At 39.5% G+C, this 16,617-nt stretch overlaps 1 protein-coding gene across 2 annotated transcripts; it reads right to left on the minus strand.

Moving 5' to 3' along the window:
* mtmr10 (myotubularin related protein 10) lies at nt 1-13,890 on the minus strand (the record flags this gene model as incomplete). 2 transcript variants are annotated; one of them, XM_083891625.1, is made up of 16 exons in its annotated part: nt 13,417-13,890; nt 11,387-11,447; nt 9,429-9,565; nt 8,883-8,955; nt 7,484-7,626; nt 5,483-5,576; nt 4,825-4,972; nt 3,514-3,601; nt 3,334-3,422; nt 3,109-3,239; nt 2,935-3,004; nt 2,380-2,450; nt 2,127-2,299; nt 1,831-2,001; nt 1,445-1,627; nt 1-615 (listed from the first exon to the last, which is right to left on the minus strand). In XM_083891625.1, the coding sequence occupies exons 1-16, from the start codon at nt 13,471-13,473 to the stop codon at nt 1-3; spliced, it is 2,304 nt and encodes a 767-aa protein (XP_083747751.1). In that variant the 5' UTR covers nt 13,474-13,890. The 2 variants fall into 2 exon arrangements, with proteins under 2 accessions (XP_083747751.1, XP_083747750.1); XM_083891624.1 differs by having other exon boundaries at nt 1-618.
* Nucleotides 13,891-16,617: the final 2,727 nt, after the last annotated feature.

Consider the following 16,617-nt stretch of genomic DNA (forward strand, 5'->3'; position numbering starts at 1 on the left):
TCAGACGGCGTCATTAGCCAGCGTCTCTGTAGAAAGCCAGGTCCTGGCCCCGTTCAGAAACTTGCTGATGGGCGTCCCGAAGATGCTACGGCGGCACAGGTTTCCCACTGGGGTGAAAGGAAAGGACGAGGAAAGGCAGTCTGCAGGCGTCTGCGGTTCGTTCAAGGAAGTGGCCTTGAAGTACATCCTCCTCTGGGTTAGAAGGGGTTCTCTCTGTCTGGGGAGGGGCTTATTGCCCGGGCTCCGCCCGTTATATTGCCTGAGCTGACTCTGCAGGATCTCGATTTCATCCACCAGCTGGGAAACCTTGTGATAGGCGGTGATGGGGCCTCCTTTGGGAATGCAGGCTTCAGGAACCCAGCGGAGGAAGAAGAGCTTCCACAGAGCCACGTGTGAGGGCATGAGCAGAGGCAGGAGGAGGCCCTGCTGGTCCGCGGGCTGAGAGAACCAGTCCCTGAAGAACCGCTCCGACGGACTCTCGTCTTTCACCGGAGAGAAATCGGGCTTCAGCTCCGACACCAGAGAGCTGCGTCGCACCAGCGTCTCCTCGCCGCGCTCCTTCACTCCGTTACGCAGGGAGGTGCCTGGTCCTCGCATGGTGGAGCTGTAGCTTTTCTGCTGGAGGAGGGAGGAGGTCAAAGGTCACTCATCATTACACATACTCATCTTTCAACTGGAAGTATCACATCCTCCTCACGCATGCAAAAAGTATATCAGTGACGGTGATGTCAAGAATTCCTACATAGAGCTATATTTGATTTATCTCAAACACTCAACAAACAAGTCATACTATACTATGTCATCCAAAATTTGACATTTTTTTGAAAAAAAATGTTTGGTGCAAAATTTGACAAAAACATACTATAGTATGTCGTCCGAAATTGGACAAATTAAAAAAAAAAAAATTTTGGTCCAAAATTTGACAAAAAAGTCATACTATTCTGTCGTGCAAAATTTGACAATTTTTTGGAAAAACATTTTTTGGTCCAAAATTTGACAAAAACGTCATACTATACTATGGTGTTCAAAATTTGACAATTTAAAATAAAAAAAAATGTTGGTCCAAAATTTGACAAAAACGTCATACTATACCATGTCGTTCAAAATTTGACAATTAAAAATAAAAAAATAAAAATTGGTCCAAAATTTGACAAAAACGTCATACTATACCATGTCGTGCAAAATTTGACAATTTTTTGGAAAAACATTTTTTGTTCCAAAATTTGACAACAACGTCATACTATACTATGGTGTTCAAAATTTGAAAATTTTAAATAAAAAAAAATTTGACAAAAACGTCATACTTTACTATGTCGTTCAAAATGTGACAAAAACTAAAAACTAAAAACTAAAATATAAGTTTTTATATTTATTATTTCATTTCTACTTTCCAAACGAGTAAGTGCTTCACTCACTGCTTGTGTACTGGTGGTAAAACACTCACCTTTGTGCGTGTGAAGGTTTTCACTTCCCCGTTGTGAACGCAGGCAGCTCCTTTTCCGACGTACATGGGGTTGTTGAAGAGGGTCTGGTCTTTGGTGGAGAACTGCTGTGACCAGTCCCAAACAGGAGGGAAGTACACAACCTGGTCTTCTCCTGGAGGGATGGCTTTATTCTTGGCAAAGTCCTGTCAGAAAAACAATTTTGCATCATATGACGTTAAACTACCCGTACATGTAAACAAATCTGTAGCTTTGTTCAGAAAGTTGACCTGATTGAGCAAAACCAATGTGATTTCTGGATTCAACACATCAAAATGACCCTAAATCAGCTAAAACAACTGAAACAATACATTTGGTGTTTTCCGGTGTTATTGGATGGAGCTCTTACCATTAAGTGCTGAGTGCGTTGTTTGGGAGAATTGAAGAGGAAAGTACTGAAGAGAGGAATCCACATGCTGTCGCTCAGGACTGTAAGATACGCCTCTGTGAACTCAAACGCTGACGGATACTGGTTCATCATCTGCCAAACGCAGTCCAAGAACAGGATGAAGAGCGGAGACTTGACGGAGAGACAAAAGAACAGAGAGAGAGAGAAACAACATGACCACGAGCACCAGCGTCTCAGGAAATCCTCACGCCAGCTCGTCTACAACTGGATTCACTTCAGCTCTCGTCGTAAGATACCTCTTCTTTCTCGTTCCTCTTTAAGTGGTTGCATCGGTCCAGGAAGCGATGGCCGGCCATCGCCCACTCCTTCTGCACCAGACTCTGAAAGCCAGTGAGGCTGCGGTACTGAGGGTCCAGCATCAGCTGCACCAGCGAGGACACAACGCAGTTCAGGTCACGGTCTTCTTCCTCTGTGCAGAGAAACACAGCAACAGGTTAAATGAGGCTTCATCAGAAGTAAATCAAAGTATGGATTACTTCTTCTGTTTACCTTGGAGAATGACTGAACTATTCCTTCCATCCAGGCAGTAAACGATCTCCGCCGACAGCTTCAAAAAAGCCCTGGAGTCACAGACACAACAGACGCGTTAACTCGTGTCAAAACAACATCATAGACAGTCTTTATTTTAGGGATTTATTAAAGGGATTGAGAACTGAATAAATCAGTTGCTGCTCAGCTCAAATCTGCAGATTTTAAGGCTCTTAAACAAGTCATTTGTGTATTTACTCATAAACATCCAGAATCATTAAGCACATATAGTAAAACGTAGTTTCACAGACACTTTAATCCCCTAATGTTGTGTCTTCACAAACTACTTAAACCCTTTAAGGTACGCACCAAGATAAAAAGCAAAGGAACAATTATTTCTTTGACGTCTGTTCATAATAAACCTGTTTTCATAATTCAAGTACAACATTCAGAACAAGCCACATTAAGTGTTAGTGTTTGTTTTCAATGAGACACAGTGACTTAAAGTGTGGTAGACCAAATGGTTGAGTAGTACCTTTAAGGGTTAACACTAATATATAATATTTAGTGATTTACCTGACGTGCTCGAGCCATCGTGAGTTTTCAATGGAAGAAAACCATCTCTCCTCAGACTCCTCAAAAGGATCTGCACATGGAAGCAATCGTGTAAAGACGTGCTTTTACTTTGACGGTGCACACAGAAGTTTAACGTGTGTGTGTGTGTTTCCTGTCAAACACTGTGCTTCTCACCGATGACACTGATGTGTCTGACTTTAACAAAAGCACTCTGGATGTCCTGGATGTTCGGGAGACTCTTGTCCAGCTCAAACTTCAGGACCTCGCTTCGCTGTGGGTGGCTTTTTGTAATCGCAGTAAAGACCCTACAACAAAACAGCAAGTTTAACTAATAAATAACAGTATATACATATACATATTTAGGACAATCGCAAATAAGAACATCAATCACTCTTGGACCTCTGTTCGATCTTCCTCTGCTGTAACGGATCGTTTATGGTGGCCATGCGGACCAGAGCGCTGCCATTGGGATGATTCCAGCACCACAGCTGTGAAGAAGACATGAATCAGTCACTGATTATCACTGATGATAAACAGAGCTCATATTTAACGGATATACATCAGAGCGTGGTCACTCACGGGGATGCGATTATCGCTGAAGTATACGGAGTACCGCTTCAGATCCTGATCAGCCAGAGAAACTGGGACCACGATGAACTCTGGAAGACTGTTTGACAAAAACACTGGCGTTACAAACTCATTCAATAGAAGCGACGAGAAGATGAGTCTTCTTCTTCTGTATCCTCCTCTCTCTCACCAGCTAACTTCGTGTCCTCTTTCACTACATCCATACATCTTCTCTTTGCTCTTCCTCTAGACCTCCTGCTAACCCCAGCATCCTTCTACCAATATATTCACTATCCCCCCTCTGTACGTGACCAAACCATCTCATTCTGGCCTCTCTGACCTCTCCAAAACATCTAACGTGCTGTTCCTTCTTATCCATCTTCGTCCCAAAGAGAAACTCAACATTTTCACGTTTCCCACAAACTCCAGCTGCAGACACCGTACAGTAAGCACATGAATAAGCTGGTCTGTGTTGCTTAATGCTGACATCATAAAACATTGTGTTTGCGTTGGATTACTTTTGCTGCGTCTGAGTTTGTTTGTTTTTGTGTGGGAGAAGTGAATCTGAAGGTGTACAGTGGCAAACTATGATGCCATGAACTAGTTTTTTCCCCCAGTAACACGTGACATACAGTAGAGGCCTGACTCTGAAACACACCGTGATGACGTCACCACTGAAGTCAGATGAATAGCTCATTATTGTCTCACAGAGCTACACTGAGACATTTGACAAGTCACTTAAAAAATAAGCAAAAGGGTGAACAGTGCAAATACAGCGTTTTGCCAAAAAGTACCAAGTACCGACAGAGGCTGGAAGCTTGAGGCCAAGTGCAGGAGAGAGACGAGCTTAGGCTATGATGAACTTAACCTCTTCTTCACGGTTGCCCCCGGTACAAAAGCGTCATAAAACAAGTTCTTTTTAGACCAATAGTGACAAATTTAATGGGTTTTAATTATTTGGCACACATAAAATGGCACAGATGGTGCCTAACTGTGCCAAAGAGAGAACGCCTAGACATCTCTTTACTAAAACCTCTGTAATTTCACTCTGCTTCACTTCAGCAGCATCAGACTTTGCACAGCTCATGTCCACATGTTGTTACATGACCTCCATGTGTTTTTAAGCTCCTGCTGCATATTTTAAAGGTGATATTTGCTTTAAAATAATATATTTTTTTAGGCGAGAGAAAAAAAAAATCTTAATTTCTGCTGTGTTCCATGTACATTTACTCTGACACAGTGACATCTACAGTGAAACTTACAGGGGACAGGGAAGAAGAGGTTAAGAGACGGCTCAGAAACAAAGAATTGTGGATGGAACACCTTGACGAGATGCTGTAGTTCTCATTGATGGAGCACACCCTCCACTCCGACGCCCCCGTCCTTTTGATCTCACGATCCCAGTCGGATGGACGGTCAAAAATTGGGGTCTGAAAACCTCCTCGAGAGGCCGAACCGTTGACTCTGTCCTCTGGAAACAAACGCAAACGCCAGGATTAGTTTTTCTAGTTTTTCATTTTATATGAAAACACCTCCTTTTGCTCGTAAACATAGAATATAGACGGCACATAATACAGAATATGTAAGAAATATTTTCTTAATAGTAATAATAAGACATTTGGATGTAGAGATTCTTTATTCTAAGGCTGCGAAAAAGAACCACTTTGTTGAAGCACAATCCTTGATTTTGCCTTAAACCAAATATTTTTTTCCCTTTTAAACCATTTCTACACATATACAAGCACTCTTTGGGGTAGTAGCATATTCAATTTCTGCCAATAAACCATCTTAAATGTCATATACTGGACCTTTGAAGGGAGTTTAAAGTTCTACCGGCTAAAATTGTGCAGGCGATGGATGCCACGATGACCTTCATGGCTTCAGTTGGAAACATTATCATTTTTAAGATCATTGTTCTTGGACGTAGACTTACATGAGTTACATCTTTCTAAGACAGTGAACAATATAGCGTGTTCCAAACCTTTAGATTCGTGGTATCGTCGTCCTTGATACTCAAAGCCAAAGAGAAGATGGAGATCAGCTGGATGGGAGTAGTGGGCGATTGCAAGGCAAACCTAGAAGCATAAGAAATGATAATAAAGATATATACACTTCAGTTCACTGACAAACGCCCCGACTCTGGTTCACCCTGGATGCTAAAATGAACAGTGAGGAAATGTTCTTTATAATACAAACACAAAACAAGTGAAATGTTGGCCGTGTAAATGTTTGACAGCCTGCTGCTCAGGACTGGATCGACACGACAGCCACACAAAGTGTTCCATTCAGCAGTAAAGCTGTGAATAACATGAGAGAGCACACAAAGTGAGTGTGTGTGTGTGTGTGTGTGTGTGTGTGTGTGTGTGTGTGTGTGTGTGTGTGTGTGTGTGTGTGTGTGTGTGTGTGTGTGTGTGTGTGTGTGTGTGTGTGTGTGTGTGTGTGTGTGTGTGTGTGTGTGTGTGAGGACAAGGCTGCCCAACTCTGTAATTTCCTTTGGCAAAAGAGACTATTATAGACTGGCTTAATTCCACATGTCACAAAAAAAGAAGGAGTCCTGAGTCCTGTTTTAGGTTCACACTGTAATTACATACATGGTGTACATAAATAAACTCACAGACACATTTCTATTTTCACGCTCTATATTGTGTGCAGTCGAGAATACAAAGTAGTGATGATTTTTATACGATAATACACAGCTTCATTACTTGAGTAAAAGTACAGATACCCCCTTGCTAAATGCGACTCAAGTACAGGTAAAAGTACTACAGTCAAGTCTACTTAAGTACTACTAAGTATTGCATTACTACTGCCACAGTGCTTACATTTACGTATAGGAACGTCCTCCATGGAGTTATGACAAATGTTCATGTTAAAACCTTGAAGAATGTAAAAGTAAAATCAAGTAATTTTCATCTTTTTACCTTTTATTTTGCTTTATTTAACATTTCTCATGGATTTTCTGCATCCACATTTGAACGTGACTGTGTTAAACACACAGCATATACTGAAGAACATCAAAACTAATGCTCAGCTTACACAAATGTGGAATATAGTTTTGGTAAACACAGCAAACACTATCATTAACTTGTTCAGGAAATTTAAATAGTCTGGCAAGGTGGGTAAAATTGTACTCAAGTATTGAAGTACATGTACTCCGTTACTGTCCAGCTCTGGATAGTACTGTAAATAGAACTCCATACTTCCTAACTCTAACCCAGTACAGTACATGTTTCCTCATGTTCCTCTCAAACCTTACACAAAAACTGCCCTCAGATGATACGAGGACGTGCAGTGAACAGCTTCTTCACTTCGCTTTGACACTAAACGATGACACAGATGCAGACGCTCGTGCTGCAAATTTCACCGTTTTTCCTCAAATCTTGGCTGGTGGTTTAACCTCAACACCTAAACAGCCCAACCAAAAGAGGCGTGGCCTCCATTTCTTCTTCTGTGTATGATGTTTCTACCTTATTTAAATACATATACATTGTTACATCTACATTAATGCGGCTATAAAACTTGTTTAATCACAATGAACTCATTGAACTCTGGTGAAGAATGAAACATCTGTCCGTGCTGATCTCTGTGAGCAGGAGATGAGTCAGAGTCACACTGACTGTTGTTTCTAACATCACAATCACTGTGTGTCACTTTCCTTTGTTTGAATGGTATTGTTCTCAGTGTCACCGACCCACTGTGTGATTAATGAACACACACAGAAATGCTTTTAGAGAAGTCAGTCACTTCTACTCAGACGGAGTCGGTATGAGTGTTTTTAATGCCATGCTAGCACGTACCATTGACTTGCGCTAGCCATAGCAACAGCGAACTCGGCAACTAGAAGAACTGAATGAAATTTCTTGAACCGGCTTTTTTCAACCGGAGTTGAAAAATAGGTCTTATGTCCAAAATTCCGAACTATCCCTTTAACATTGGGTAGACGCATTTAGAGAAAGTTTGTAGTTTTGTGTTTGCGACTAACCTTTTTTGCACTCTCAGGCCCGGCCTCATCAAAGCAGAAGCGTATGATGCGCAGGTCTTTGCAGTACAGGATGAGCTCGGTGGGATTAAACTTCAGCTTCTGGTTCGACCCCAAGACTTTCTTCTTACCCCTCGTATCATTCACTGAGAGGAACAAACACAACGTCGTGATTACATATCAATACTTAGGTCACAGGACAGATATTAATCTGGTCGTAGGTTGTTGAAGTACAGATGTAGAACATTATCTCATGATCTTGACCTTAGTTTAAATGTACAGTAAGCATGTGTTACAGATCATGTTTCAATTCCAGGTATATAATTAGAGCTTTGCAAAGTAGACCGACTGGTTATATATTTATCATTTGCCTATGGTTTACATGTTCCAAAATAAAGTGCAGACATCATCGAGGATTCTCACTCTTGTTTGAGCACTAAAACCACGCCGCGCCTCCGAGTCCACGTTGGTAACGTAATCTATACGAGTCCAGTTCCCACAGGTCAGAAACAGGCTGAGAAAACAGCGTGAACAAACCTCGGTCTGAGCAGCTGCCCTCGCCCCGTCAGCAAACGACAGTAATCAGATGTAAAAACACGGCTAATCCGAGGCTGCGCCGTCTAAACTAATCTGTGACATCACTTCAGTCTGCAGACGAGAGAGCGATCAGTCAAGCTGTCAGAGATTAATGAGGAGAAAAACACTGGTGACTGTAAAATGACGTTTGTCTCTGTGTCAATCTCTGTGGACTCGGATTTGATATTACACATTCAAATCAGCCAATATTAGCTTGCCTTTGTCTTCTTTTTATTTATTTATTTATTGAATATAATGTATAGTTAAAATGATCAAAATGAAGTAGTAGTATTGTGGTTACTGATCAAATGTGATAAAGGTCAGTGACAAATAAGAGTTTGCATTATGAGCAATTCAAAAATGTTTTAATAAATAGTTTTAAAAGCTTGCATCAGGTTTGCAAACATTTATATTTTGAATTTTCTGTTGGTTCCATGTAATTTCAAATAGCCTTTAAAACATTTTTTACAAAAGGAAAGATGGATTTCCCCTGAATACAAAAGGAGAAATCTTAATTAGATCAAACTAGTCGATGATGTGTTTTATTGAGATCGTCACCCTTTTTGAACAAGTTTAATTATTTGGTACAAAGTTTTTATGGTTACACCACATTGATATTTTTACCTTTATCCCCTGAATATTTTCTCAAAAATGATCAAATCCAGACCATTTAGACTGGGTCTTCAAAAAGAGAATGTAGTCAAGTAATTTGTGAGTTTATTTTCAAATTTAAATGCGTCACGTCATTCACCCTAAAAGGTGTGTGATCACATTATGAATCTGAAGCATTTAAATGTCCTTTAATGTTTGCTGTAACCTGAATTACCTGTTACGACTTGTTCCAGACAGGTTAGAGGGATGTCGTGCTCTCCAAGCAGCAGGTGGGACAATGGAGGCTTCTGTGACAAAAAAGAACACAACAAATCTTCAACAATAGCCGCTAAACAGAGTCAAGAGTGGACTCCCTCGGCCCGAGCTGTGATCGAGTTGCGGTTTGTTATCACGACAACAATCTGCCGCATAGCTGGAAATGACGTGCGTTCTCTCACTTCTTGTGCGAGATCTCTCACAATGAAGAGCAGGAAAGCACTAAAGTGTTCCTTCCTCTCTGCCAGACGCAGAGGGCACACATACACAATCATTGGCTGTGGAAACACAAGCTGTTGAGCTGTGTGTGTGCGTGTGGCATGAACAGGTTTGACCAAGATAAAGCTGCGGTTGTTCTGGTTCTCATTCATCTGCAGCCTGGTAATCATTTCAATAAGAACAGAGAAGAAACTCACACTTCTGCTACCAAACAGTGCATTTAACACACTTCTAAAAACTGCTGCCAAGAGAAGTTAAACCCTCTCTGAAACACCTGCACACATACCTGTTTAGATGGAGCGTCCTGGAGGATGAAGGACACTTTAAAGTTGGTGCATATCAACTTCCCCCAAAGGTCGTCCTGGCTGCTTTCACTGCTGATGCATTTCCTCACAAAGTTTGCCTCGTTCACCACGATCTCACCTGAGGTCAAGCAAATGAGAAAAATGCATGAGAAAAGCTGGAAGTCCAACAATAAATAATAATTAAAAAAGGCAGAATAAGCAGCCTCAGTCCTTCTTTCCTCCTTAAAAATACATAAAATATAGATCAAACAATTGCTCCTGGACTGTGACTACAAAATAAATTGCCAATAATTGTAATCACAATAATCCAGAATGAAACTCCACCACGCGTTTTAAATTATATTGCACCTGCAAGAAAAAAGGAAACAAGCGGAACTGGTCAAACAGAGTTGACATGATGAGGATTTTTTAAATTAACATATGTTTATTTATTATTTACTGTGTCTAACAGGAAAGAAATGCACATACTTAACCTGTAAAACAATCACATCATTTTCCTCTGAAACTTTACTTTAACATCAGTATCTATGGTGAAATCTGCAGAGACAAGCGGGTCAGTCACTCCCTTCAGTTATAGATTTTATTTAAAGCTTTAGGTCAAGGCAGCTTCTCGTATACTTTATGAGTAACACGAGCCTCAACTTTTACGTGATGACAAAACCTAATGGATAGACAAAAATGTGGTCATAAAAAAACCTTTAAAAGGACGACATCTGAGTCCTACACACCATCACTTCACAGCTCTGCATGTGTGCAGCAACTGTGCAGAAGTGTGTTAACAACAATGAAGCTGGGAGAACTTCATGCTACATAAGACCTCGTCTGTCCGGCTCCAAAACCAGGACGGCAACGGAAGAGAGCAACACCGTGTTAGCAGTAGCGACGCAACGGTACAGTTTCTCCACACTTCGGTTCCATGTATCGCGTTTCTTGGGCCACAGTATCGGTGCGGTTTAGATATCTTAATATCAACCTGCTCAGACTAGCACAAACTACACAAATTAAAAATAAATAAAGTTTAGTGCTATCCAATAAAAATAAACATTTTAACCCACTCACAGAAACTACAACTAAAAATACACCACGCTGCTCCAAGTGAAAGAGACGGGTGACGACGCTTGCGCTGATTGGCGCTGTAGAGCGAGTGTCTGTCCAATATCCAACTTCAACTTTGGCCTCAATAAACACAAGTAAAGTTGGTCAACAAGTGTCCAAATTGTCACCTAAAACTAATTTGTGCCTCTTGCCTTTTTAAAGACAATTTCCGTCTCTGCAAATAACACACAACACGACGCAAAGTAAAGGGCGAGAGGAGCCACTCCCATGAGACTTCAAACGTGTTAAATCATTTAAATAAAAGACTATTGATGCACCACTCGGTCTGACGGCTGAACTTCCTACTGTGAGAAACAGAAACGTGTAAAGGCTGACAGACAAATCTGCTGATCTTCATCCAGACGACAGAGAGAGAGAAAAGGGTCAGACTGAGAATAATGAGGGCACAAACGTACTCAAAACTACTTCCTCTCAAATTAGCCACAAAAACACTCAGTTACACTGACTTTACTAGGCTGTTGTACAGTTCTGTATATGAATAAAGGTTTGGGACTATTTGCCTTTTTTTCTTGGGATTGACATGTTTGCTGAAAGACCTGTTGGACCAGTCTGATTAAACACTGTTTGAAGAAAAAATATAAAATAGGACGACATAATATCCAAGTTCTAAAAATGAGCTTTGAGCCAAAGCAGATAAAGTAAGGTCTGTAAACAAGCTGAAGACATTGTTCTTTTGTTGTATAATACAGGACAAGATACAGGCCGTTCCTTCTACGTGACCATTTAACACCATGTAAGGGTAATATGTCTAAAGTCTAGTGTGGTGATAATAACACTCAGTGTGTAAACTAAATTAATCTTTTAAATGCATTAAAACACTTACCTGGGAGTAACTTGGGCTCCAACTTTTTAATAGGTGGGTCAATAGTTTTCATCACATCAGTCTGGAGGAAAAGCAAAAGCCACGTGTGAGTTAGTTAAACGCCAACTCGTGAAATTGTTAATGAATTACAGCGAGGCGCAATCGTGCAATTACAAAGTGGAAAACTCCCACTGAAACGTTTCCACTTGTTAACAAAAAGCATGAAATATCCACCGTTTCAGCCTGAGATTCAGTAATAAGCATCACACAAACATGTTGAATATAAGTATTGTTTTTGGTGAATTAATGTTATATTTGTTTGAGTTGTTGCATGCAGCGACCATAACCTTGATGCAACTTCTCTTTACAAAACTAGAAGTGGTGAAAGATGGCAGCAGCAGCCGCAGGAGCCGCCGTAGTCTACTGCTGCTTTTACTACACTATGTCCAAATACTCCAGTACTTATCTTTGTTTACTCTACACGAGCAAAGTGATGTAAAGGTGAATGAATAACTGAAAACTGCAGTACTTCTGTGTTAAACATACACAGGACAAATACACTCACTTCCATTCTTATATTCACACACACATCTCTTCTGTATATTGTAGAAAAACTGCAGTGTGTGTGTTTGAATGTAAGCCAATGTCCATGATGGGATACATAATCCCAACTCTCAATGTCAGTGGGAAAATATGAGCAAAACACAACTGTCACCTTCCTGTGACAGACGTGTTGACTGTGCCGTGCCCAGATTAACACTTGTTTTGTTTGTGACAAAACAGTGACAAGTGCATACTGACAACACACCTGCAGGGGCACCATAACAACAATTATTATTATTATTATAAATGTTTGTAGAGCACCTTCCAAAGTGCTTTATGTTAAAACAATAGAAGAACAAATGACATTAAAATGGCAATATACAATTATAAATTATAAACCCCCCCATTATTAAATGGGGGGGGTTGTTAACACAAGTATAGTACACAAATGAATTTTGTTTAACGCCAAAATGTGTCAAAAAATCATTTTAGGGGACATCTTTGTTTCTTACAGTAAATAATTTTAAATGTTTTTCGAATGAAAATAAGAATCGTGACGTAAACATTAAATAATCGATTAATCTGTTGATTATTTTCTCGATTATTCGATGAATCGTTTGGTCCATAAAATGTCAGAAAATGATCAGTGTTTGTCAAAGCTGGAAATTACGATGTTCTCTAAAGTCTTTGTTTTGTTCACAAACCAAAATAATTCAGTTTGAATGATTGCTTTGTTTATGTGGAGCAAAGAAACCAAGAAAATATTATTAATCGATTATCAAAATAGTTGGTGATTCATTTAGTAATCGATTAATAATCAATTCATCGATTCAGCTCTATTATAAATGTTTGTAGAGCACCTTTCAAAGTGATTTACGTTTAAACAATAGAAGAACAAATGACATTATACCATTAAAATGACCACAATTATAATAGTTTTACTGGTATCAGGCACCATATGTATGAATGTGGCCAAAAATGCAACTCGTGGTTGCTCGGCAGCTGAGACTCCACTGACTGCAATGAATGGTATATGGCGGTAGGTGGCGCCACATGACGCCAAAACATTTGCATGATTTGCAGTCTGCAAAATATTTTTTTTAATGCAAATATTTTGTCTGTACTGTTGTGGTTAGTGAGTTCAGTTTGTTATATGAACATTATTCCTCAGTCTCTGTGACATATTAGGAGGATTTTATGGCCAGTTGATTTAGATTTATTACATAATGCACCTTTAATAAGTAGTTTGCATGTTTTTTTCTGCAAAAACTCCTTTGTATTTACTAGTTGAACGTGTGTATGCTTTCAAATTACACAGCAAGTGAACCCCAACACTGAAGTCATGTTAAGTTTAAGTATAAGACCTCAAACTTAAGATCAATTACAGTCCTTTATCAAATGTTGTCACAGGTTTTAATCCTCCACATTAAGGCTGCATTAAACTTGTTTTCGTATGTAATCACACCAGTAATTCGCAAATATCAACTTGCACTAACGCGGACACATACCTGCACAGGAGGAAGATAACACCTGAAGGTTGGTTTCATGGCTTTGACAGGGAACATTGTTTATATCCACAAACGGCTGCTGCTGCTGCTGCTGCCAGTGGGAGAGAAAAAGGGGGCACAAACCAACGAGAAACTCCTGGTAAACACTTGATTTCAGCCTTCAGAGGAGATAATCCGACACGCCGATGTGTAAAATATTCATCCAGAACGACGAAGCCACCGACGGCACTCCTTCATGTCGCTGTAGTTAATCGGATTACGCTCGCGGCGGAAAAACAACAACTTGACAGAAGTTGGCGTTAGCTCCGTTAGCTAGCTAGCTAGCTAGCATAAAGTACTACATGAAGTTTGTGAACGTCGCGCTCACACGGAGATTAAACATGTCGAACGAGGCGGCCGTCCCCCGGTGTGAGACATAACTTTCTCTCCACTCGCTGCCGTGTTAGTTTAGCTCAGTTACTTCCTCAAAGTCTGACTAATTCCACTCCACGCAGCAGCAGTAGTGAGCAGCACTGAGCCATTTGACGGCCATGTTTATAAAGAGCTCAGGTCCCGCCCTCACTACTTCCGGGCTCCGCCGCTCGCACACAGACACGAAAAAAGACTCAAAAGTTTGATTAAAAACTTAGTGAAAACACAGTCACGGGTTATATTTTATCACGTTAAGTAACGTCTAAAAGTATGTGTGAGAGTCAGCGGCAAATAAAGACACGAGAGCACGAGCAAAACAAGGATTATTCATTGTCAGCGTTCATTCAAAACACCACACGTGGACTACAACTCCCATCAGACACTGCGAGGACTTCAACACAAGCCCGGGGGCGTGGCTCTAATCATTATACACAGTAAATATATATATATATATATATATATATATATACCTTTATTTAACTAGATTTAACCATTAAATTATATGTATTACATAATATTTATTATGTACTATATGTATATAAGACATTAATATTGCATAGTCATAAATAGTATAATTAAGTATACGTGTGATATCATGATGCAATAATCTGAACAGTTGTACTTTTTGTTATATATTTTGCTTATATATATACATATATATATGTATATATGTACATTATATATGACGCTCTCTGTGATCATCAACCCAACCCCTTCCATAAAACCTGCTCTACCCGGTGACATCCACTAGATGGCGACAAAACACTGCACTGCACCAAAGCTCCACAGGTTATTTACAGTATGTGTTTTTACTCACACAGCTCTCTGTGTTGGAGCAGTTCACACACACACATACACACACACACACGTACACACACACACACGCATACACACACACACACACACACACACACTGCATACAGAGGCAGCCTGTTAGACAGGTTACACCCAGAGAGTGACCTCCTCCTCCTCTTCCTCCTCACTGCCTCACTGGGTGTCATGATTTCATGATTTCAGGGCGAGCCTCAGTCTGGATGCAGAGCAGTGAATAGCAGTGAATAGCAGTGAACAGCAGTGAATAGCAGTGAATGCCAGTGCCACCCATGCACTTCAAAGAACAGAGAGATTCTGCAGGATATTGGAACCTCCCTTTAAAAATAAAGTTGATAAACCCACATTACTGAGTCACTGAGTCTTCTTATTATTATTATGTCACATGCATCTGAAGTCCTGGCATGTTTTATTTGAAAAATAGAACATACACTTAATGAAATGAAACAACAAAACCTATTCAACGATAAAAAAAAAAAAAGTATCTTAAATTTGTCAATGACGTCTAATCTAATTTAATCTCATCCTCATGAGATAAAATAACACAAAATATAAGCTTTACCAGACATACAGTATATAATACAATGCATAATAACAAAGTCAACAATTGAATGATTCATTTACCGTTTATTATTCTTTCATCATAATAGTTATACAACGGTATGACACATAAAGATGTTTACAAATGACACACAAAAGACATTTATATAAAGCTTTGGAGAAAAAAACAACAACAATGTGAAGATAAAATACTTTTTCCTTCTTCTCTTATGAATTATTATTATTTAGAAGAAGAAGACGATCTTCTACTCTTTTTTATTCCTCTTTTGCTTTTATTTGTTGGGAACCAACTATTGAGTTCCTCTTTTCTTTATTATTTAAATTCAAGTATTATTACCCTCACTTTGTAAACTTGTGCTTTTAAAGCTCCCTCTGGTTAACTAGTAAGACTGAAGGTTATACTGGTTAGTCTCATACTGGTTAGTCTATAGGTGAATGTTAGGAGTTTAGTTTGGCATCAATATTAATAAAACACTTGAGTTGAAACTAGTTCAACAAAAGTGTCACCGCTGATGAAAATGAATAACTATTAAGACAGAGATCATGTGACCAAATGACCCTTAACCAACCAAATTGGTTAACTCATATTGTTTTCTTATCATGTCACTGACTTCAGGAAGAAGTTAATTATTTTGTGATCACATGGGCCAAACATCAAAATTAATATATATATATATATATATTAGTAGTAATAACTGAGACTCACATTCATGGTGTGTACATGTTTATTTAGAGTAATGTAACATTCATAAAGCACAATTCTCTTAATTAACATGAACACTTTCATCATTGAATTCAAATTATACACAGATACTTTAACACATATGTCAAACACACACTGCTATATTTTGATGAATATTCTCCGTAGCCCCTAGTTAAGACATTATGACTATTTTTGGTTCATTTGTTTTATTTATAATTTTTTTATTTATTTTAAATAAATACATTTATTTATTTGTATGTCTTTTATTCAGTATATATGTGATCTGTGTAGTAGTATCTCTTTAGGGCCACCTTAAAGGTCCACCTTAAACCTAAGGGACAGGAAATGACATCAGCCGCAGAGGCTACTGGGAGCTAACAGCAGTTAGCATGTGGAAAAGTGATCATTAGCAGGCTCTAGCAGACATATAGCCGACATATATAACATGTATTCACTGGACAGATAAATCATCTGAGGCTGGAAGTTTGTGTAGGACTCTGTGCTGCTCTGTGGGGACAACAATAGAACTTTTAATGGACTTCACGGACTTCCGGTTTTCAGATACCGTTGGCCTAGCGCATTGTGAAGTCCCAATGAACGCGGAAGTCAACATGTCGTGTTTTTTTTTATTTACGACTGAAGAGGACCACAAAAACATTAGTGAGTCGTCATTTTCATCTTCTTCATTACAGAAC

Source organism: Microchirus variegatus (assembly GCF_963457635.1).
Source record: "Microchirus variegatus genome assembly, chromosome: 6".
Taxonomy (NCBI): Eukaryota; Metazoa; Chordata; class Actinopteri; order Pleuronectiformes; family Soleidae; genus Microchirus; species Microchirus variegatus.